Source organism: Heterodontus francisci, chromosome 2 (genome assembly GCF_036365525.1).
Source record: "Heterodontus francisci isolate sHetFra1 chromosome 2, sHetFra1.hap1, whole genome shotgun sequence".
Classification (NCBI taxonomy): Eukaryota; Metazoa; Chordata; class Chondrichthyes; order Heterodontiformes; family Heterodontidae; genus Heterodontus; species Heterodontus francisci.
In genome coordinates, this window is record NC_090372.1 from 130,451,743 (window position 1) to 130,477,104 (window position 25,362).

General features: G+C 45.1%; 1 protein-coding gene across 1 annotated transcript in view; it reads left to right on the forward strand.

Moving 5' to 3' along the window:
• The window catches only part of LOC137380771 (ATP-binding cassette sub-family A member 13-like), a 330,301-nt gene that overhangs the window by 145,154 nt on the left and 159,785 nt on the right, over nucleotides 1-25,362 (forward strand). Inside the window, exons 31-35 of the mRNA XM_068053109.1 lie at nucleotides 3,182-3,357; nucleotides 7,618-7,694; nucleotides 10,859-10,980; nucleotides 13,787-13,975; nucleotides 16,369-16,545. Coding sequence (XP_067909210.1) covers nucleotides 3,182-3,357; nucleotides 7,618-7,694; nucleotides 10,859-10,980; nucleotides 13,787-13,975; nucleotides 16,369-16,545 — 741 coding nt within the window. The remainder of the gene's footprint in view (nucleotides 1-3,181; nucleotides 3,358-7,617; nucleotides 7,695-10,858; nucleotides 10,981-13,786; nucleotides 13,976-16,368; nucleotides 16,546-25,362) is intronic.

The window sequence follows — 25,362 nt, forward strand, 5'->3', positions numbered from 1 at the left end:
TCCAGGCCTCGCTGCCATAGAGCAAGGTACTGAGGACACAGGCTTGATACACTCGGACTTTTGTGTTCCATGTCAGTGCGCCATTTTCCCACACCCTCTTGGCCAGTCTGGACATAACAGCAGACGCCTTTCCCATGCGCTTGTTGATTTCTGCATCTAGAGACAGGTTACTGGTGATAGTTGAGCCTAGGTAGGTGAACTTTTGAATCAATTCCAGAGCGAGGTCACCGATATTGATGGATGGAGCATTTATGATGTCCTGTCCCATGATGTTCATTTTCTTGAGGCTGATGGTTAGGCCAAATTCATTGCAGGCAGCCGCAATCCTGTCAATGAGTCTCTGCAGATACTCTTCTGTGTGGGATGTTAATGCAGCATCGTCAGCAAAGAGGAGTTCCCTGATGAGGACTTTCCGTACTTTGGTCTTCGCTCTAAGACGGGCAAGGTTGAACAACCTGCCATCTGATCTTGTGTGGAGGAAAATTCCTTCTTCAGAAGACTTGAATGCATGTGAGAGCAGCAGTGAGAAGAAAATCCCAAACAGTGTAGGTGCGAGAACACAGCCCTGTTTCATGCCACTCAGGATAGGAAAGGGGTCTGATGAGGCACTGCGATGCTGAATTGTGCCTTTCATATTGTCATGGAATGAGGTGATGATACTCAGTAGCTTTGGTGGACATCCGATCTTTGCTAGTAGTCTGAAGAGACCACGTCTGCTGATGAGGTCAAAGGCTTTGGTGATCTATGAAGGCAAAGTAGAGGGGCATCCATTGTTCATGGCATTGAACAGCATGTCAATGGTGGATCTCTCTGCTCGAAAGCCACATTGTGCCTCAGGGTAGACATGCTCAACCAGCTTCTGGAGCCTGTTTAAAACGACTCGAGCGAAGACTTTCCCCACTATGCTGAGCAGGGAGATTCCACGGTAGTTGCTGCAGTCACCGCGGTCACCCTTGTTCTTATAGGGGGTGATGATATTGGCATCGCTCATGTCCTGTGGTACTGCTCCCTCATCCCAGCAAAGGCAAAGCAGTTCATGGAGTGCTGAGAGTATAGCAGGCTTGTCACTCTTGATTATTTCAGGGGTAATGCCATCCTTTCCAGGGGCTTTTCCACTGGCTAGAGAATCGATGGCATTACTGAGTTCCGATTTTGTTGGCTGTTCGTCCAGCTCATCCATTACTGGCAGAGACTGGGCTGCATTGAGGGCGGTATCAGTGACATAATTTTCCCTGGAGTACAGTTCTAGGTAGTGCTCCACCCAGTGGTCCATTTGCTTGCATTGGTCAGTGATCGTTTCCCCTGATTTAGACTTGATGGTTGACCCAAAAGCTCTCTTAATGCCATCATACATTCCTCTGATGTTTCCTGTGTCGGAGGCCAGCTGAATACGACTGCATTGGTGTTGCTAATAGTCATTTGCACAACACCTGGCTGTCTTTTGCGCGGTGCTTCTTGCGGCTGTAAGTGCCACGGATGTGAACTCACTGGGGGCTTTCTTGTAGTTCAGCAGTGCAGTGCGCTTGGTGGCTATGACTGGCTCCATCTCTGCAATATGAAAGGCACAATTCAGCATTCTGCTTCTCATGTTTGCCAAAGGTGGTCATTGCTGAGTCATAGATGGCGTCTCTGATGTGGGCCCACTTCGTCTCTGCATCCCCTGCAGGAGTGTTTTGAAGGGCTTTTTCAAGTGAATTAAGAAACTCTTGTGACAGCTGTGGGTAAGAAATTCTGTTAGTGTTGATGCGCGGGCGGCCCTTCTGCTTGGTGTGATGTAGCTTCTTTGGTTTGAGTCTAACTTTGCTGCACACCAGGGAGTGGTCAGTGTCGCAGTCCGCACTGTGGAAGTTGCGTGTGATTTGAACACTGTTTATCGAGGCTCGCCTTGTGATAATGAGGTCCAGCTGGTGCCAACGACGTGATCTTGGGTGTCTCCAGGAAACCTGGTGACAGGGTTTAGTATGAAAGAACGAGTTGGTGATGCAGAGGTTGTGATAGGTACACAACTCCAGCAGTGACTACACTTCAAAAATACTTAATTGGTTGTAAAGCACTCTAGGACATCCTGTGGTGAAAGGCACTACATAAATGGAAGTCTCTTTTTTTCTTTATTTCCTTGAACCTTTTTCTATCTAGTTATAGGAGTTCTCATCAGACATGTGGGGCAGAATCTTCTGGGGCCTGGAAGGCAGGACTGGGAGAAAAATTTGAATCCTGCGTATCAAGTTGTCTCCCTGATGCGTTTCTGCCTCCAAGTGACTTTGCCAGAGGCAGGGTCAATGCAGCAGCAGCTACCCGCCCGGGAGAGTCGAGTAGTCAATTAGGGGACCAATTAGGAGACCACACCGGGATCTTTCCAGTGTTGGACCAGTCCCCCGCTGGTCTGGAGGCCAGCAGCAGCTTGGAGATGCCCTCCCTGCGGCAGGCTGCAGAGTCATCGGGGCCTTCTGTCACTGGCCCTATGAATACTCTGCAAAAGTGCAAAATCTGCAGCATTGGACATAACCCTTCCTGTGGAGGGTTTTCCCCTCCATACTGATGGCCTTAAGAGCTGTAGGCCTTCCATATTTTCAAATATTAATCAGACTTCTGAGGGTGCCTTACCTTTGAGGTGCCCTTGCACTCTCCCAGCTGCCTCAACAGCACCTATCTCTGCCAGTGGAGCTGCCAACCATCCAGTGCTGCGACCACTCCAATTGGGCGTACCACCTGGAGCATTCGCCCACCATCTTCAATTGGACAGTGAATGCAGAGGTGGTTTGTTAATTGGCCACCTCCCAAAAGATTCCAACTGCTGGCGCACCTCTGACTCATGTGGGCTGGGACCCGGAAGTGGTTCCGATACCTGAAATTTTTCAAAGGCCGAAAGATTTTGTTTGAGAAGAGACAGCTTTTTTTTCTTCTGTGTCAGGTTAGAACACTGATGTGCCCATCTTCAGAGGATGCAGTCTGTCAAAAGCATTGAGGCTATGTAGAAATTAGGGAGGGCTATCAGGAAATGAAAAATGTGTTTCCAGCTTTATAGCACTTTTTCCCAAAATATACCCAATTTTTTTTTTTAACACTGGTGTTTCAAAGTTTATTTGTTACAATAGCAGGGTTTGTGACAATATCAAGGTTGATTTTCTGTGAAAACTACTGACACTAATTTTGTTGAATTATATTGATATTTTCTGTCTAGATTTCAGAAGAAACATTCTATTTCTCAGGCCAGGGAGACTGTAGGAGCTATGTTAATTCCTACATCCAAGTACAAACTGCTTCAAGTCAGATGGACCAAGCAGTTGAATCTGCAGTGAAGAACTACCACTGCAATTGTGAGTTGACTTCACTGCTGCCTGAACAACTATATGAAAGGTAATTTTAACATCTAATTGTCATCTGTAGAATATTTACAGTTCTATCTGACCTGCAAAATGCATCATTTCACTCAGATAGACGGATGGTCATGCTCTGATTCCTTACTTATACCAAGCTGGCCTGCTGCTATAAACCAGGCTCAATGCTTACGGCTGGTTTACAACAGCTGCTCCAATTGTAGTAAATGCTGTTGGCATAGCAACTTGATAGTAATTTTCATGTCTTTTACATTTTACCATGTTTGTTGCTGTTGGCCTATATGGACCAGATGGATTTTATTTTACATTTTATTAAATTAACAAAAAGAGATGGAAACTCACCAGAAGCTATTGGAATATAGAGTACAACTGTAAAATATAAATAATTTGAAGCCCTTGATTGAGCACTGTTCCTAACCAAGCAGATGGTTAGGTGGGCAGTTGATTTGTTCCCAGGGTTCCACCAATACTAGAATGCAACAAGTTGTTTTTCAGCTGTTCAGGAATAGCCCAGAAGCAGCCAGGAATGGCATCAGTCATACCTAAAAATCAGGTGCCAACCTGGTGAGGCTACAACACTGGACTACATACACGCCAAACAGTGCAGCAGGATACTATCGATGGAGCTAAGCAATCCCACAACCAATGTCTGCAGTCCTGCCACAAGTGCCGAGAGGATGATTCATCATAGAAGCTAGTCTTCAGCCAATTTGATTAATTCTACGTGATATCCAGAAATGGTTGAGTGCATTGGACACAGCAAAGGTGTGGGCCTCAACAACATCCCAGCTGTAGTGCTCAAGACTTATGCTCCAGAACTGTTCCAGTACAGTTACAACACTGACAAAGTGGAAAGTAGCCCAGTTATGTCGGGTCCAGAAAAAGTGAGATAAATCCAATCCAGCCAATTACTGCCCGTCAGTCTGCTCTTGAGCATCACCAAGGGAATAGAAGGTGTTGTTGGCAATGCTATCAAGTGGCACTTACTCTCTAATAACCTACTCAATGATTCTCAGTTTGGATTCTTGCCAGGAGAACTCAGCTCCTGACCTCATTACAGCTTTGGCCCAAACATGGGCAAAAGAGCTGAATTCCAGAGGTGAGGTGAGAGTGACTGCCCTTGACATTAAGGCAGCATTTGACTGTGTGTGGCATCAAGGAGCCCTAGTAAAACTGGAGTCAATGGGAATGGGGGGAAAAAGTCTCCCACTGGTTAGACTCGTACCTAGCACAAGGCTAGGTTGTTGCTGTTAGAGGCCAATCATCTCAGTCCCAGAACCTTCAGGGCTATATCCTAGGCCCAATAAACTTCAGCCTCGTCAATGACCTTCCCTCTATCATAAGATCAGAAGTGGGGATGCGAGCTGATGATTGTACAGTATCCAGTACCATTCACAACTCCTCAGATGAGGAAACAACGGGCTGAATTTTATTTGGGCGCCATGCTCCACGGCGGCACCCTTTGAACTCGGCGGGGTGCCCACATTCAGCAGCCACCACAGAGCCCCCGCGATATTTCGCGTGGGGGCTCATTAGTATCACTGCGCCAAATTGCACCCCCCCATATTATGTGGGGAGAGGTGGGACATCCGGCACAGAGAGGAACCATTTGACAGCTGTGTAGCAGGTACAGGGGCCCTATTTTAAGCGCCCCAGGTCCTGCTTCCTGACAGCTATCAAAGAAATACTTAACTGACTGTTGAAGAGTGGGGCTGCTGTCAATTTGGCAGCAAAGCAGAAAGTGCTGGAGAAACTCAACCAGTCAGGCAACATCTGTGGAGAGAGAAGCAGAGTTAACTTTCAGGTCTCTGAGCTGACCTGCTGAGTTTCCCCAGCACTTTTAGATTGGATTAAATTAGGTTAGAGATACAGCACTGAAACAGGCCCTTCGGCCCACCGAGTCTGTGCCGAACATCAACCACCCATTTATAGTAATCCTACACTAATCCCATATTCCTACCAAACATCCCCACCTGTCCCTATATTTCCCTACCACCTACCTATACTAGTGACAATTTATAATGGCCAATTTACCTATCAACCTGCAAGTCTTTTGGCTTGTGGGAGGAAACCGGAGCATCCGGAGAAAACCCACGCAGACACAGGGAGAACTTGCAAACTCCACACAGGCAGTACCCGGAATCGAACCCGGGTCCCTGGAGCTGTGAGGCTGCGGTGCTAACCACTGCGCCACTGTGCCACCCTGCTTTGCTGCCACATACTTCCCCTGCTGTGTCCCAGTGATTTGTGAAGTTGCAATCTTCTTCTTCCACTCAAGTGTTGTATTGCTTCTTGCAGGCATGCGGCACCTGGGTGAATAATCTTAATTTTTCACATTCCAGAACGTGAGACTTAAATATACCATAAAAGGCAAATATACAACAGAAATAAAACCATAATTGAAGAATATTTACATGCTATGGGCTTCTAATCATCTGAGTGTGAAAAGCAGCAGACTAATATGCATTTGGAATCTGTATTCATTTCTCTGCCATCTGTTATGTGAAAATACATGTAACTGCAATTAAATGATTTCTGTTAAAAAACAGGAAAATATGTTCATATTCTAGCTGCATTGCCAACTAGAAATATTACACCAATAACTATGATTAGCTGCTGCAGAAGCAAAGTGTTTGTGAACATGTGCCGATGTGAAATATTTGAAAAACCATTGACAACAGCACAGACTTCCTCACCAGTCCTGCATTGGTTTTCAAACATGTGCAAGACAAACCTTGCAAGCAGAAGTTAGAGGAGTTACATGATGGAGTCACCTTTGCATTTAAAGGACCGCACCAAAAGCCGAGGACGGCTGAGGGGTACTCTAGGGTGGCCCCACAGTGTAGTGAAGCCTCCCTGCTCACTCTCCTCCAGGCTGTGCGGGCAAGGCGGGAGGTCCTTTATGGTCTGAACAAGGCAGTCTGGCTGGAGATGGCAGAGGAGGTGAGTAGCCGTGGGACCATCCAGCATCAAAGGGTCCAATGGTGGTGGAAGGGGATGAACGAGCACTCCCCCAGCCAGCCGAAGCCCCAAAGTCATCCACAGCCAAAGGGCAATAAATCAGCAGCCTTCCTCCAGTTAGGCTGCCAGCGCAGAGACTGCACTGAGAAGAGGCACTTGCAAGCATTTACAGAGAATACAGTGACACAAATGGGAATGCATGGGTGTCACAGCAATGTAAATACGTCTTTCACTAAAAGCTCTTCACCAACATGTGTGTCCTTTTCGCTGTGTGAATGATGTGTGCCAGCATGTGGCGCCAATGTCCCATCCCTTTGCACCTTTGGCCCTTCAGGAGAATCAGTGTATGCCATAACTTCATTACCATGCCACCATTATTGATGAGCATCTCCACGGATGCAGTGACATGGACATTGGCTCAGTCAGCTGCTGCCTCCAATGGTTTACACAGGGATGCAGCAGATGTAGACTGGTACATAGCAGGTGAGCGAGGGTGATGTGTGGCTTGCAGAGCTCATGTTGGTTCCTATGGAGCAGACAGCCTTTGTCTGATAAGCCACTGCCATACATTCCTGGCTCACTGCTAGCCTTGCAGCAGACGCATAGGAGCACCATCACCTTTAAGTTCCCCTCAAGTTACACACCATCTTGATTTGAAAATATGTTGCCACTGGGTCAAATTCCTGGAACTCCTTACCTAATAGCATTGAGAGATTACCTTTACCATACAGACTGCAGCAGTTCAAGTAGGCAGCTCACTATCTCCTTGCCAGAGATGCCCACGCACTGTGAATGAATAAATAAAAAGTAGCTCAATCTGATATTTGCTCTCTTTTGTGCAGTAGTGCCTAATCTTTGGTCCAAGTTTACAACACTAATACCATCTTCCTGAATATTTGAAAGGTGGGATAAAGACTATCACAGTGGATGGACCTTGAGGTTGTAAATTGGTGGTTTTATTTGGGAGCAACATAGGTTTACATTTGTAGAACAAATTCATGTTACTTATTATGGTAGCCTGAAAGCTTATGAAGCCTCACAATTAATTAACACTGTACAGTAATACATTCCCTATGGAACCTTGCAAGTGGCTAAAAATCCACAGTAACTGAAAGGAATTCTTGGGTTTTTAAAAATAAGTTTAATGCAGGTGACATATTTAAGCTTCTATAGGTTCATTCATTAAGATTAGGCCTTTAATAGCACATTGCAAATTTACAATATTTGACCAAAAAACCACTTCATGGATAGAATGTATCACAGAGCAACATTCCATGTCAGCAACCATTCAATATTTTCTGATCTTCTTGTATTCCAGATTTAAATTTGCTGCAGCCACCTTTTCTCCAAATAGTTCCTTAGTAACTACACTTGAGAACATTGGAACATTTCAAGGTAATATTTCCATAATCTGCATGGAACTAGCACTACCTGTTTGAGAGGATGGGTTTGGTAAACAATGGCCTGGGCTTTGCATAGATAATAGCAGTGAGGCACTGTTAGAATGGAGTATCTGATTGGTTCAAGAGCCTCGCTGCTTTTTGTTGTGCTCACAGACACCGCAGATGCCCTCTGTAGGGTACCACATTGTATCAGTCTCCACTCAAAAGTCACTGACTGCGAAATTTGGGCCAAAATGACTTGGTTTTATTGTGTAAAGGTGAATCTGTGACACCAGTCTTTGGAAATAGTGCAGTAGTTATGATGAAAAGCAATGGTACAGCTGACAGGGGAATGAGGTCAAAACTTGCTGAAAACAAACAAAAAGTTTAAAGATAATTATCTGAGTAGTTAATGGAAATGTGTTGAAAAATCCCACTCAAAATTACACAAAATTATACTTTTGGGCTTTCGACTGTCTCACTGTTTATGTTTCCAACATAGGAACATAGGAATATAGGAGAAGGAGTAGGTCATTCAGCCCATCGAGCCTGCCCTGCCATTCAATACGATCATGGCTGATCTTCCTCTTCAATGCCTTTTTTCCCACACTATCATCATATCCCCTTATGCCATTTATATTTAGAAATCTGTCAGTCTCTGTTTTAAACATACTCAATGACTGAGCTTCCACAGCCCTCTGGGGTAGAAAATTCCAAAGATTCACAACCCTTTGAGTAAAGAAATTTCTCCTCATCTCAGTCCTAAGTGGCCTACTCCTTATTTTGAAATTGTGTTAACTGGCTCTGGACTCTCCAACCAGGGGAAACCTCTTACCTGCATCTACCCTGTCTATCCCTTTAAATATTTTGTAGGTTTCAATGAGATCACCTCTCATTCTTTGAAACTCTAGAGAATACAGGCCCAGTTTCCCCAATCTCTCTTCATAGGACAGTCCTGTCATCCCAGCAACAAGTCTGGTGAACCTTCATTGCACTCCCTCTATGGTAATAATAAATTTCCTAATGTAAGGGGACCAAAACTGCACAGGGTACTCCAAGTGCGGTCTACCCAAGGTTCTATATAACTGAAGCAAGACTTCACTACTCCTGTACTCAAATCCTCTTGCAATAAAGGTTAACATACCATTAGCTTTCTTAATTGCTTGCTGCACCTGCATGTTAGCTTTCAGTAACTTATTGACAAGGACACCCAGGTCCCTTTGTACATCTACACTTTGTAATCTCTTACCATTTAAGAAATATTCTTCCTATTCTGCATCCATATGCATCTATTCTTCCTACCAAAGTGGATAATCTCACATTTTTCCACATGATATTCCATCTGCTACGTTCTTGCCCACTCACTAAGTCTTTCCAAATCTCCTTGAAGCCACTTTGCATCTTCCTCACAACACACATTCCCACGTAGTTTTATGTCATCCACGAACTTGGAAATAGTACATTTGGTCCCCACATCCAAATCATGTGTGAATAGCTGGGGCCCAAGCACTGATCCCAGTAGTATCCCACTAGTCACAGCCTGCCAACGCGAGAATGACCCATTTATTCCGACTCTCTGCTTTCTGCCTGTTAACCACTCCTTAATCCATGCCAGTATATTACCTACTATCCCATGTGCTTAATTTTGTTAACCAACCTCCTGTGGGGGACTTTAGCAAAAGCCTTCCGAAAATCCAAGTATACTATGTCCACCGATTCCCCTTTATCAATTCTGTTAGTAACATCGTCAAAAATCTCCAACAGATTTGTCAAACATGATTTCCCATTCATAAATCCATGTTGACTATGCCCAGTTAGATCATTATTATCCAAGTGCCCACTTATCACATCCTTTAGAATAGGTTCTAGCGTTTTCCCAATGACTGATGTAATGCTAACAGGTCTGTAATTCCCTGAGCTGAATTTTACCAGCCCCTTGGTGCCGTGAGTTGTGACCGGGGGGCCCATAAAATTCTGCAGGGAGAGGCCTGCCTCGATCCCCGACGTTGAGAAGGGCCCACCGCATATTACCGGCAGCTGGGGAAACCTCAGTGTGGCCAAGCATCGGGGCCTTCATCTGAATATTTAAATTAGCAGTAATTAAATGCAAATGTACTTACCTGCCGCCGCTGGCCATCCCACGCTGATTTTACCACCACCGATCGTAGCTCGCGTGCCTTCAGAACTCCATATGTAGTGCCAAGGCGAGACAGTGGTGGGGAGGGGAGAGGAGTAAGATTATCTGGGTGGGAGGTGGGGGGGGGGAAGCATGAAAAACCATTTTCATTGGGCGTGGGTTGGTGGGAAGGTGTTTAGGGTCAATGGGAATAAAGTTCAGGGGGAAAGATCATTAATGCTAACTAATTTTGTTTGGAGCGATAGGCCAAAAAAAATTACTGTATTTGCATTGGGTGGGTGGGAGAGGGGATTGCAGGTGTGGACAAATCGTTATTTAAACTACTAAAGAACCGGTCCTTTTAATCATTTAAGTGTCCTCTACAGGCTGGAAACCCTTTAAAAATGGCACCAGCGCCTGAGCAGTGGCACAGACGCCGTTGCTAGGGATGTGACGGTTGCCCCCTCTACGTCTTTCGGGGCGGCCACTCTGCCCCCTCTATTTCAATGAGCTCCCAGCATAATATTGCGGGGGCTCCTCGGCACTTTGACAGCACGGCACGGTGATAAAATGCAGCCCCCTGTTTTCTCTCTCCCTCCCTTCTTAAATAGTGGCGTGACATTTGCGACACCTTTGACACCTCACTTCCACTACACTTCAGAAACATTAATCCTTTCCATTCTTTTTCATCATTTTATACAGATTTGATTATGTTTACATTTTTTTCATTTTATTTTCTATATTTTAGTAGTTTAACAGAATAGACCACTAGTATAATCCTCAGATATCATGGCCAAACCATCGCTAATACTTCCCTAAAAATGAAAGGAGTCTTGAAGTAGTTAACAGTATCAGAAGACCACATTTCTTACTGTTTATGAATATTAAATCCCAGTTAACAAATGGGTACTTTTGAGATGGATAGTCCTTTGGTGTAGTAATATGTGAATTCTGTTGAATTTACCAGGTTTTTTTGGCTCTAGGACCTTTTCTCCAGCACCACTTTTAAAATATAATTTACAAGATTTATATTGCTTTTTGAACTTGATTATTTTGAATAGGTTTGCCATTGGAGGACTGTGTGCAAAACATCACAACTTTGAAAATGCAGTTGCAGCAAATCGGCGGCATCTCACCTGAAACCATGGATGTGTTACTGAAGGCAAACATCACTTTCTCAAAGGTAACTTCAAGAGTTGGTAGATTGGATTCAGCCACTGTTTTCTAACTGGAAATAACTGGTTAAGTATGAGGAAGTTGGCAACCAATTCCTATAAGATGAAAAGGAAATCCTTTCATCTTTGTAGATAATAGGCTGAAATTTTGCAAATTCCCATTGACTTCTACGTACTCTTACAGCCTAAAACTATTCCATGAGATCCTAGCATACAAATTATTATCGTAAATTCTTGCCACAATTTTAGTGAAACATTAACACTTTTATTTTGAATAGGTCAATACCTCTGTTAAGGTAGGGTGAAGCAGAATTCCGAACATGTGTTAGGTTACCAACACGATATGTTATTTTTGGGTGCTATACTTATGAATTTTAATAAATTACAGAAGTAATTTGAGAGCTAGAAAAATGTATAAGTACTCATTATGGTTTATATGAAAACATACAGAGGATCAGAAAGCCTGAATGGAACAACCAAAGACTTGCAGGTTGATAGGTAAATTGGCCGTTAGCAATTGCCCCTAGTATAGGTAGGTGGTAGGGAAATATAGGGACAGGTGGGGATGTGGTAGGAATATGGAATTAGTATAAGATTAGTATAAATGGGTGGTTGATGGTCGGCACAGACTCGGTGGGCCGAAGGGCCTGTTTCAGTGCTGTCTCTCTAAACCAAACTAAATTGGAGGCAGAAACTCAGTGCTATAAGGCTGCATTGTAGCCCTAGATTAATATTTGGCAGAGTACAGTTCTGATAATATGATCATAGTCTGTGGTGGTCTAAACAGTACTGAGAAACTCTGTTGATTACACGTTCTGAAATTCTAAATTTGTTTTTTATAAAGACATCGTGATTTCATTTACAAATAGTGGGCAGCAGAAAATTTTCTGTGTGTGAGCTTGATTGAATCTTTGGGCTGAATTTTATGTAGGTGGTGGGAGTCCCAACGCCGGCCAGAAAGGCGGGGGAGCCTTACCCAGGCCATTTGGGGGACAGCCAGCTGCATTTAACAGCATTCAAGCAGTTAACTTGAAGGACGGGAAATCCTGCCTCCAAGAGCTGGCTAAAAAAAAGGCTGGCAACTCCATAGTCCCAGCAACACCACCAAAGGTCACTGCTGGGACTGCACCCAGCTAGAAGAGGCAACATAGATTCCGGCCTCAGAAACAGGTAAGTGGGGGTGGGTTTTCCAGGGCTTGTCTGACTGGCCCTGGTGAGGGATTGGGGTGAGATGGTTGGTGAGGGCAGGGGTGTGTTGGCGCGGGTCAGCCTTTGCTGCCGGGGGCCTTCCGTGAACCACAGATTGCCCAAGCAGGAGGGCACCCCACCCCAGTCTGCAGGGAGGCTGCCTGGATTTTTTGGGCCATTTCCCCACTTGGCAAGAGTCCCACCAGCTGCTGGTAAAATACCAGCGGGAAGAGGTTGGCCACTTAAGAGCCTCAATTGGCCTTTGGGTGGGAAGGCCGTCCTGGACCTTCCCTGCCCCTGACAAAATTCAATGGCATCAGGGAGGCAATGGGCACGCCACCCCCTGCCTTCCCTCGCCATTTTATGCAAACCCCAGTCCATCCCGAGAGGGTTGATAAATGTCAGCCCTTTGAGTGCAACTAAGGGGGTAAGTTACTCAGGAGAGGGGGTGAAATTTAACTTCAGTGGACAGTAGTGACTTGGCCACCCATTGTTCACCCTGCCCAATTTTCTGTTCTATTGACTCCAATGACTAGGAAAATAGGGCAGAGTGTATAATGAAATGTAATTGCCATCTGAAAAGGAGTTGCCAAATTGAATCCCAAACTGATCTATAACTCAAGAAGAGATGGTTCTCTTCTGTCAGATACATACAATGCATATTGTACTCTACCTGGCCCTAACAGTCAAGATAACTAGATCAGTACACAGAATCTTTCATCGTCATCTATCATTTTAAGGACTTTGCAACATTGGTTCTGATTTGCAGTATCCTACATACTAATGTGATGTCACTGGGACTAATACCAGAAGTTGGCTTCTTTGAAATTAATGCCTGCACTTTGACAAGGCAACTTTGTTTTGATTTCAGTATGAGAACCTTGACAATTTTGTTTTTGGAGGAAGTGCTTGGGGCTCCTTTTCAGGTTAGGGGTGTGTTTTGACATCATGTACAGTAACTTTTATAGACATCAGTTAAAACATCAGCATTCTGAACAGAGATTTGCTTCGACTGACAATTAGGCTTACGACCAACTGCTTCCATTATAACTTTGAGATAGTCCTGTTTCAAACTACAAACTTAGAGCAACTTCCGGCTGATGGATTAGTGGCCAGGAGCCTTCATCTAAAACATGATGCAAATCCAAATCGTTAAAAAAATTGGTTTAAAATACAAGTTCATTTAAATTGGGCGAAACTTAGATTCCTCTGAGTCAACCCTATGGTTAATCTATCCCTAGTGATTCCTAAAATTAGCTGCAAAAAGTACACAAACAACTGAGAATTTTAGAGTTAACAGGCTCTGCATTATTATATACTTACTAATGCAACAGTAGGTCTGAGAATAAATAATGTCAGACTGGCAATATATGAGAGTCCAGGGCTTGCTCCACTTTTTGTGTATGGAGTTTATATAGAGCAATTCTATAGCATTGTCAGGGGCTATTCAATTTCCAAGTACCAAATATTTAAACAATTCTAATGTCGCTAAGTTTGTCGTACTAATTTCATGAGACATTGAGGGTGATAAAGGTATCCAGATTATTTACGTTATTTTGTTTTGTATTTCTCAGTTATATCATTAATATCAGTGTTGACAAAGCTGATGGATGTTTCTTTTTACAGTTAGTTCTTGGCCTTCTTGCCATGCTAGATGGGTGCGATGAGGCAAGCCTGGCTCTAATGCTGTCAATTTCAGACAACATAAACATTTCATCTGTGACTGCTGAACTGTGTTACTTGACTCCTTTGCAATATTACAGACTTATTTTAACAATCAGCCATAACATGGATTTGAGATGCATCCTTTATAAGGTAAAGCAAAGAACATTTCACGTGATTTTTTTGTTTATGTTTTCTGTGCTTCCTCCTCCCATTTGCCATTTTTGTGAAGGAATTGTAAGCTACCTCGAAATTTCTTTCACTTCTAGTTTCTCTGTACACCAGAAAACACGCGGGGAATTTTAACTTACTTGACCTGTTCGGAGCAGCAGTGGGGTTGGGGGGGCGGGGGGAGCGGGAGATGCGGGGTGGGGGTGGTGAGAGATGGGGGGGATGGGGGGGTCACGATAGTGTACGGGGAATCTAGAAGTCGGGGTTCCTTTGAATGCAGTGGAGTTTTAACTTCACAGTGTATATGTGATGTTACCAATAAGTTTCTCACCCGGAAGCTTGCCTCATTGACAGGCTTGGCTTCCAGTCGGGCGGGGAGCAGTCCACAGTGGGCTGCAGGACCAGGTGGGTCCAATCCCTGACTGGGGGGAGGGGAGGTTCGTGGAGTGGGTGTGGTTGCCGATTCTGGAGCAGGGTTGAGGGGTTGGGTAGGGGAGATTGTTCCAATCCAGGGAGGCTATGATCCTGGGGTCATGGAAGGGGTGGAGGGCACAGACCTGATGGGGGGAGTACTGAGGCCTTGGTGAGGGCAGGACAACAGGGTGTGGTGAGGGGGAGGAAATTGAATATACTGTTTTGTTACAATTATCACCATGTGGTTCAGGCATAGAATCATAGACACTTCCAGCACATAAGGTGGCTATTCGGCCCAGCTGCTTGTTTAAGTCAATAACATGCTGATGAATCTATAAAGTAATTACTATCATTAAGGCATTCAAAACTCTTGCAACATGTTGAACAGACTTATTCTACTGCACAAGCTAATAAAAAGAATACCACAATCACTCCAGATCTAACCTCTTGGCCTGACCATGGCTAACACTACTACAAGTCCAGGACTGCTTCTGGACTGATCTTATGCCTCCAGGTCCTACTCCTGGACTGTTAACTTGGCTTAGAACTGTTTACCACTGGGCTGATCACATTGGCATTCACTCCACTGACAAGAAAACTAAGAAATGGTGAATATGAAGAAAGCTGATAACTCTTTTATTTTTGCTGAATACTAGCAGAGATCTGCAAAACATCTGCGATGAAATTAGTATCTTTATTGCAACAGTACTTCTTTAAATACCCATCCCATGCAATTCCATCCTTCCCATGCCATCCCTCTGATGCCATAACCATCCCATTCCTTTCATCTCTCTCCTATCATCACCATCCCATCACCCCATCCCACCATCCCCATTACATTCTTCCCATGCCACCCATTCCCATACCACATTCCACACCTCCCAGGTCCCACCCCATGCTGTCTCCCCCCACCAACCACCTCCCTCCCATGCCAACCCCCCTCTCTCCCCCCTCCCCCACACACCCATGCCATCCTCAATGCCAATCACTCTTCTCTCCCCTCTCTCCCCACCCTCCCATGCCACCCTCCCATGCCGCCCCCCAACCAGGTTGTTCACTCCCATGCAGTCCCTGCTCTGCCATGCTGTTGCCCCCTCCCCACCTCCAATGTTGATGCTGTACCCTCTCATGCTGTCCCTCCCTCAAATTCTCCTTGCCGTTCCTCCCTCCCATGCCATCCCCCCCAACCCTCCCTTGCTATTTCTTCCACCCTCATGTCATTCCCGTCCTGCCCCCCCATGCCCTTCCCCCATGCCATCTCCACCTACACCTCCTCCCATGCCATTCCCCACTCTCATGCATTCAACCCCTATTGTCGTTCCCTCCCACCCTCATTGTTATCAAGAGCCGTCAGTGGGGAGGCTGGAACCAAGGCCAGGGAGCAGCGAGAGCTGTGGGCCAGAGCCTAGTAATTGAAGCTGGGGAGCAGCAAGAGCCAGAGGTCACTAACCAAGGCCAGGGAGCAATGAGAGCCGGAGTCCTGTAAACAAAGTGCATGCGCCAGGCTCCGTCCACCAAATAAACCCACCGACCAAACAGAAAATGTAGACAGCCAAAAAATGTGTATTATTATTATAGATTTTAGAGTGTACAGAATACCATAATTTGGAATGTGTTTCATGAGAATTATGCATCTCAAAGGTGACATTGATAAACTACTGAATTTTCACTCTTTATCATTATGATATAGGATCTCAGCCAAACATGGGATCAATGCCCCTTAGATAATAGCTATAATAGATCTGTGCATGAATACAATAGTTATTGTAAGGAACTCCAATTTCTGATAGGTATAGATAAAAATGTGTATTCTTAATTTGCACGCTACATATATGACACGTGACATAGGTACATGATAAAAGCCATTCTCTCTTTAACTGCAGTGTTGTGACCTAGCTTTAATTGATAAAGAATTGCAAAGTGTACTTCAGTAAAATATTTTCATTTTGTATTGTTGCCAGGCATTTCTACCAGTGATGATCCATCCTCAGGCAAATCAGGTAATGCAGAATATCCTGGACGTGTTCTCTGGACTCAGTTCGTTCACCTTTAAATCACTACAAGTCCTGGATCTCATTCCCAAGCTTTTACAGTCCGTCAAGGACTTGAATCTTCCATCTCTTTTTGAAATCAATGAGGTACAAGAGTTTTACTTTGATCTTTTTCGGAAGATTACCTTAGATTATCCAAAGTTTCAATTTATAGCTCAGTGTCATTCAATAACTTTGAAAAGTGAGAAACTGCATTTCTTTTCAAGTGAATGGTGAGAAGGACAACCATCAGGTGACCCGTGTCCTTCTCATTCTTATATTTCACTTTCTGTGCCGCTAGTCTAAGTGGTGATGTTTCATTTTTAGTAAAATTAGTATACAGGTAATATATGGGTTTGGGGGTGATCAGTAGTGTTGAATTTGTGAAACATTTGCTGTCCTTATTGTTATGCCAACTAACACATAAAAATAATAAAACTTATGATTCAGAATTAATGAACAACTTGCTGTTATCGGAATAGATCTATTAATATTTAGATTCCCACAGATCCTGTGGAACTCCAGTGTTTTGGACCCACCAATTGTGTTTGTTTATAGCTCATGTACTGTGGAAATGTAAGGCAGGGAGGACCTGCAAGGCAGACGAAGATGGATTTAGAATGCATGTGTGTAAATGTCTGGAGCATTGCAAATAACTTTTGGGAGCTTCCGGTACAAATAGCCACATGGGATTATGACACAGTGCCAATAACGGAGACCTAGCTCAAATAGGGGAGGAATGGACACTTAATATTTCTGGTTTGAGTGTATTCAGGAAATATAGGGAAGGGAAAAAAGGAGTGTAGTGGACACAGTATTGATCAAATATACTGTTACAGCACTAGAAAGGGATAATATACTTGTGGGATCAAAGACAGAATCTATGGGCTGAATTTTACCAGCCCCTCAACGCCGTGAGTCGCAACGGGGGGACCGGTAAAATTCTACGTGGAGAGGCCCGCCTCCACCTTCGCATCGAGTAGGGCCTGCCGCATATTACTGGCAGCAGGGGGACTTCTGTGCGGCCTCTCTGCTGCTTGACGGCGAGGCCTTCATCTACATATTTAAATTAACAAAAATTAGATGCAAATGAACTTACCTGCTGGCGGTGGCCAACTCCGTATGGAGTTCTGAGGCAAGAAACTGGTGGGGAAGGGGGAACAAATAAAATTTTCTGGGTGGGAGGGGTGGATGAGAGGGGAAAACAGTTTCTATTGGCTGTGGGGTTGGTGGGAAGGGGTTGAAGGGAAAATGTGAGAAGGTTGGGGGGGTAAGTTCGGATCGGGAATAAAATAAGTTCGTTAATATAGGGCAATGCAAAGACCATTGGGAGGTTGGGAAAGGGCCTCCATCTCCTAAGTATTTATTTAAAAAATTTATTCCTAATACACCTTTAAAAATGTAAATCTTTGCTAAGGGCTTGAAGCCCTTTAAAAATGGCACCGGTGCCTGCGCGGTGGTGCCAGTTGCTGTTGCCGAGGACGCGGCAACCGCCCCCTCTACGTCATCGGGGGTGGCTGCTCTATTTAAATGAGTCACCGTGCATAAAATCGCGGGGGCTCGGCAGTGGCACTTCCCTATTGGAAGGTTGCCGCTTTCACAGCGCGCTGCCGTGGAGCGCAGTGTGCTGATAAAATTCAGCCCTATTTGTTTAGGATTAAGGAACAATAGAGGAACTATTACTCTATTACTCTGCTATAGGCCACCAAATAGTGGAAAGGAGAGAAAACTGTCTGCATCACCCAACATCCTCACTCTTGCTCCCCCCTACCCCCATTCCTATTCCTACTTCCAACCCTTTCCATACTCTTGCACCCACTCCCACTCCACTGTCACCCCACTCCTTCTCCCACCCCATCCCCACTCCTGCCTCCAAATTCACACACATCCCAATTCTCACCCCATCCCCATCCTCAATCTGTCCCCCACCCTATTCCCATTCCTACCACCATCCCCATGCCCACTCTGGTAGAGTTTTTTGATGTTGTAACTAACAGGGTAGATAAGGGGGAACCAGTGGATGTAGTGTATTTGGATTTTCAAAAAGCATTCGATATGTGAAATACAAGAGGTTATTACATAAATTTAGGGCTCATGGGATTGGAGATAATATATTAACATGGATTGATGATTGGTGAACAGATAGAAAACAGAGAGTCGAAATAATCAAGCCATTTTTGGATAGGCAGGCTGTAACTAGCAGGGTACCATAGGGTTTAGTGCTTGGACCTCAGCTATTTACCATCTATATTAATGACAAATGAGGGGATTGAGTGTAATGATGATGCAAAGTCAGGCAGGAAGGTAAGCTGTGACAAAGACGCAAGGAGGCTGCAAAGGGACATATAGCAGGTGAAATAGTGGGCAAGAACATAGCTGTTGGATTGTAATGGGAGAAGTGTGAAGCTAACCATTTTGGAAGAAACATAAGAACATGAGATACAGGAGCAGGAGTAGACCATATGGCCTGACGTGCCTGCTCTGCCATGCAATATGATCATGGACGATCTTCTGCTTCAATTCTGCTTTCCAGCCTGTTCCTCATATCCCTCAATCCCTTGAGAGATCAAGGGTCGGATATTTAAATGCTGGCGCAGTCGGGACCAGCTGCCAACACCTGCAGGCAGACTACAATTTTTAAAGTGAGGGCAGTGGGGGAAGGAACCTGCTCCCTCCAGCTAACAGCCCATTAAGTTCCTAAAGGAGCGTGTAGGGGGCCGGGGAGTTCGGGACTGCAATTTTCAAGTGGGGATTCGGGTGAACACGAACAGTCTGGTTCATGTTATCGCACACCTGTTGGGTTCACAGCAGGCTGAAGGGAAACTTTTTTTTTAGGTTGAAACTTAGGGGGCCCTCAGGGATCTTGCACTGGATGAGGTTTGGATGTTTGAACATCGTCTTATTACTTTATGCTCCTGGCCCTGTAAGGAGCTGCCTGCTGTCTTCAGCAAGGCAGCGGCAGGCCCCATCATGGTTGCTGTCTTCCTTTGCCGCTTGTGCTCTGCAGGCAGCTCCCGCCTCCAGGAGGTGCTCGGCACCACTAATTGGATGCTGAGCTCGCCTCCAGCCCAGTTAAAGCATTTACATTTCCAAATAGCATTGTGTGAGCGATGCAGTTGAGGTGCGGGGTCGGGACCTGGAAATTATCCAGGCATTGGGTTCCTGACCCCACCTTGAAACTCCAGCCCCATGAATCTGTCTATCTCAGCTTTGAATATATTCAATGATAGAGCAACCACAATCCTCTGGGGTAGAGAATTATAAACATTCACACCCTTCTGAGTGAAGAAATTTGTCCTTATCTTAGTCCTAAATGATCAACCCTTTATCCTGAGGCTGTGCTCTGGCATTTTAGATTCCCCAACCAGGGGTAAGAACCTCTCAGTGTCTACCCTGTCAAGCCCCTTCGGAATCTTGTATGTTTCAATGAGATCATTTTTCATTCTCCTAGACTCCAGAGAGTAAAGGCCCAATTTACTCAGCCTCTCAGTATAGAACAACCTTCTCATCCCAGGGAGCAATCTAGTGAACCTAAGATGTAGGCCATCAGATCCTGGACATTTGTCAGTTTTTAGTCCTTTAGGTTTCTCCAATACTTTTCCTCTGCTGATATTTATTACCTTAAGTCCCTCACTCTTATTAGCCCCTTGATTACCCTTTATTTATAGAATGTAATTTGTGTCTTGGTACGTGAAGACAGACACAAAGTATTTGTTCAATGTCTCTACTATTTCCTCATTCCCCATGATAATTTCTCCTTTCTCTGCCTGTAGGGGCTTTACTTTAGCTAACTCCTCCTTCTTATACACTTTTAAAAACTGTTACAGTTTGATTTATATATTCTTGGCTGGTTTACTCTCATTCTATTTTTTCTATTTCATCACCCTTTTGATCACCCTTGCTGGTTTCTAAAACTCTTCCAATCCTGAGGCTTACTACTCTTCTTTGCAGCATGCTAAGCCTTTTCTTTTAATCTAATACTATCCTTAACTTCCCTGGTAAACTACGGATGGATCTTTCTCACTGTGTTTTAATACTTTAATGGCAAGTGTTGAAAATTTTGAATAATTTCTTTAAGTATTTTTCTCTGTCCATTTACCATCGTACCTTTTAGTCCATCTTCCAATCAACTATAGCCAGTTCTCTCCTCATACCTGCATAATTAGCTTTATTTAAGTTTAAGATTCTGGTTTTGGACTTAAATATGTCACTCCCAAACTTAATGTGGAATTCAATTGTATTATGATCACTTTTTCCCAGAGGACCTTTTACAATGAGAATACTGATTAGCCGTGCTTCATTGTACAATACTAGGTCTAACATAGCTTTGTGTAGCATTGAGCTTCCATGTCCCCCTGCCAACCCGCAGTCCTGTAAGTGACAGTCAGCCAGTAAGAGGCAATGGTCGGAGAAGAACACTGGCTTGACGTCGGTGGATTTGACTGTGACAGCACGAGACACAAACAGGAAGTCAATCCTGGAACGGGCAGACCCGTCCGATCTTGACCAGGTGTATCTACGCTGTGCTCCATCTGCAGGTTTGCTGAAGACGTCGTGCAGCTTGGCATCTTTTACTGTTTCCATTAGGAGTCTGGACATAGCGTCCGGTTTGCTGTCATCACTGCTGGATCGTCCAGCTGCATCGATGATGCAGTTGAAGTCACCGCCTAGAATGACCAGCCTGGACGTCGCCAGCAGCAGTGGGAGCTGCTGGAGGACGGTCAGCCGCTCACTGTACTGAACCGGGGCGGACACGTTGATCAACCAGAGCGGAGCTTTGTTGTACATTACATCTGCTACGAGGAGGCGACCGCCCACCACCTCCTTAACTTCGGAGATGGTGACGTTACCTCCCCGTAGCAGAATACCCAGGCTGGAGGAATGGGAATCATTACCCCCCGACCAGATCGATGGCCTGTGGGACCACCATTGCAACCATTGCCTGTAGCTGCTGAGGTGTGGTATTCCACACACCTGCAGAAACAGTGGCTTGGCTTTTACCTTGGCGAGGTAGTCCGAAGTTGAAACACATCGCGTAGTGGATTTAATGCTATGCACATTAATTGAAGCAATCTTTATACCCGGTTTTAAGTTAGTTGTTGCTTCCCACTCCATTTGTCCTTGCTAGTCCCAGTCCTTCAGTATGTTCCTGCATACCCATAGTGTACACAAGCTGTTTCACGTTCGTTGGACTCAGAAACCTCTCCTGCTTTCTCATGCAGGCTTTGTTCCGCTCGGGTGACATCGTGGGGGGTCTTGTAGGCAGCAAGGCTTGAGCTGTCCTCTGTTGTTGGTATCTTTCCCCGCTGTTCCTCCTCGAATACATCACTGCTCCCGGCTTCCCAGAGCTGGAGCGCGCCTGATGCTTTGTTCTCAGTGTCCTGGAGCTGGGATGCGCTGGGCATGCCGCTAGGTTCGGCACTTTGGGTTTGGGGCATGCTGGGCCCATCACAGCTTCCGGTGGGCCAGAGCGGGGGGCTTTCTCTTCCAGCTCCTTTGAGTTCTGCCACTTCTTTTGCAGGTGCCGTTATTCCGGCCCTTCCTCATTCAGTGAGGAGGAGCTGCCGTAGTCTGTCTCAGACGGTAGCCTCCTCTTGTCACTAGTTTGAGTGATGGCCTGTTCTGTTTTTGGAGGTTTTTTCTTTGTGGTTGAGGTAAATTTCAGCTTGAGAAATACCTACCAGATCCCACTTGCACCAAATTCCTGATTTTAACACTCTATTTATGAAGCACTCCTTTTACGACACTCTGTAGGAAAGCAGAATATTATTTAAATGGTGAGAGATTGGTAAATTTTGGTATTCAGAGGGATATGGGTGTCCTTGTACATGGATCACAGTAAGTTAACATGCAGGTACAACAAGCTATTATGAAAACAAATGGTATGTAGGCACAGTGGCGCAGTGGTTAGCACCGCAGCCTCACAGCTCCAGCGACCCGGGTTCAGTTCTGGGTACTGCCTGTGTGGAGTTTGCAAGTTCTCCCTGTGTCTGCGTGGGTTTTCTCCAGGTATTCCGATTTCCTCCCACAGCCAAAAGGCTTGCAGGTTGGTAGGTAAATTGGCCATTATAAATTGCCACTAGTATAGGTAGGTGGTAAGGAAATATAGGGACAGGTGGGGATGTGGTAGGAATATGGGATTGGTGTAGGATTAGTATAAAATGGGTGGTTGATGGTCGGCACAGACTCGGTGGGCCGAAGGGCCTGTTTCAGTGCTGTATCTCTAAACTAAATAAAATAAATTTTAAAAATGTATTGCAAAGGGATTGGAGGATGAGAGTAAAGAAGTCTTACTGCAATTATATAGGGCCATACCTGGAGTACAGTGTGCAGCTTTGGTCTCCTTGAATGCTTCCTCTTAGCCCATGAAGTTCACCTTCTACCCCACCTACCATTGTACCAACACCCCCCCCCCCCCCCCCACCCACCCCAGCCCAGGATCCAAAGTCCTCTCCCACAATCAGACATCCCTCCATTACAATTGGACATATTCCTTCTGCATCCTCCCCAACCCCCATCCCTCCCTGAGCCAGGATGGGGCCCCCAAAGGATCGGAGATCAGACCCGTACCTGGATTGCGGATCAGACATTCTCCATGATTGGGAATCGGATATCCCAAAGTTCCCCAGCCATTTCTCCACGCTGCCACTAACATAGCATGGTGAAGTGTGAAGTTATTCATTTTGGTAAGAAAAATAGAAAAGCAAAATATTTTTGAATAGTGAGAGACTAGGAAATATTTGTATTCAGAGGCATTTGGGTTTCCTTTTACATGAATCACAGAAAGTTAACATGCAGGTACAGCAAGCAATCAGGAAAACCAATGGTATATTAGCTTTTGTTACAAAGGGATTGCAGTATAAGAGTAAAGAAGTCTTGCTACAATTATACAGGGCATTGGTGAATCCACAGCTGGTGTACTGTGTGCAGTTTTGGTCTCCTTGCATAAGGAAGGATATACTTACCGGAAAGGGATTGGGCAGTGAAGGTTCACTGGACTAGTTCCTGTGATGAGAATGAGGAGATTGTCCTATGAGGAAAGATTGTGTAGACTAGGCCTATATTCCCTTGACTTTAAAAGAATGAGAGGTGATCTCATTTGAAGCATATCAAATTCTTAACGGGTCTGATAGGGTAGATGCTGGGAGGATGTTTCCCCAGCTGGGAATTCTAGAACTAGGGGTCACAGTCTCAGAATAAGGGGTCAGGCATTTAGGACTGAGATTGAGGAGAAATTTATTTGTTCAAAGGTTGTGAATCTTTGGAATTCTCTACCACAGAGAGCTGTGGATGCTCAGTTGTTGAATATATTCAAGTATTCAAGACAGAGATCGATGGATTTTTGGATGCTAAGCGAATCAAGGGTTATGGTGATACTGTGGGAAGGTGGACTTGGGGTAGAAGATCAGCCATGATCATATTGAATGGTGAAGCAGGGTTGAGGGACCCCATCTTCTGTTCTTATGTTTTATGTTCACTCTTGCCCCCACCACCACCCCCATTCTCAATCTTACTGCCATCCACTTATCCTCTCTTGCACCCACTCCTGCTCCATTCCTTCACCACCGCATCCATATTTCTGCATCCATCCTCACTCTTACCCCACCCCTTTCACACTCCTGTCCCCACCTCATTCCTATCCCCACTCTTGCTGCCACTCCATCCCCACTCTTGCTGCCACTCCATCCCCACCTCTACCCAACTCCTGTACCCATCTCCACGCCTGCCTTCACCCCATTCCTAACTCCTGTCCCTGTCTCCACTCCTATCTCACCCTTATCCCAACTCCTGTCCCTATCTCCACTCCTACACCCGCCCCTATCCCAACTCCTGTCCCCATCTCCACTCCTATCACACCCCTATCTCAACTCCTGTCCCTATCTCCACTCCTACACCCGCCCCTATCCCAACTCCTGTCCCCATCTCCACTCCTATCACACCCCTATCTCAACTCCTGTCCCTATCTCCACTCCTACACCCACCCCATCCCAACTCCTGTCCGCATCTCCACTCCTACACCCACCCCTATCCCAACTCCTGTCCCTATCTCCACTCCTACACCCACCCCATCCCAACTCCTGTCCGCATCTCCACTCCTACACCCACCCCTATCCCAACTCCTGTCCCTATCTCCACTCCTACACCCACCCCATCCCAACTCCTGTCCCCATCTCCACTCCTATCCCCACCCCATTCCCAACTCCTGTCCTTATTCCTAATTCCTCCTGGCTCCACTCCTCCTTAAGGATAAGTAGCAGCATTCTTTTAAGAGTGGTTAGTTATCCCAATGTTCTGATTTATATCTAGCTGGCATCCAGCCTGGCTCCTTGTGCACTTTTCCTGTGTGCAGGGAACCTATTAGAATTGAAAGAGGGAATCTAAATCAAAAAATTGCCCAGGCCAGCCCTCCCATCCATTAACATTGGTGTGCTAGCATCTAGTTTTACCAGAATTACAGAAACAGAGCTGTTGCTTCATCATGGATGTTAAGTATTTTTCTCATGTTTTCAACATGTTTTTATCTTTCGAAAATAAAAACTTTTGCACTTTTGTGAATGATCAAGTTTTCATCAAAATGTAACTTTAAAACAAAAAGATAAAATAAAAAGAATTAGATAGATCTAATTTTGCAGTGTCGAATCAGCATAACACACATAAATAACAAATACTTGTGAAAACACCTGAAACTCTAGTATTATTTATAAAGCAATAATCAGCATGTCAATTGTATAGTAATTGAGTATTCAATTGTATACAGACAATGGGCATTAACTGGGCTCCTATTCATAGGAATGGACTGCAACTGTGGTTGTTGAGTTGGGAGGTGCATGTTTGTAGTTTGCGAATGCAAGTAAATAAAAGCTTCTAAGTGTCCAAAGATTGGATTCCAGTTCGATTCTTCACCGCCTGGTTCTCAGAATTAAA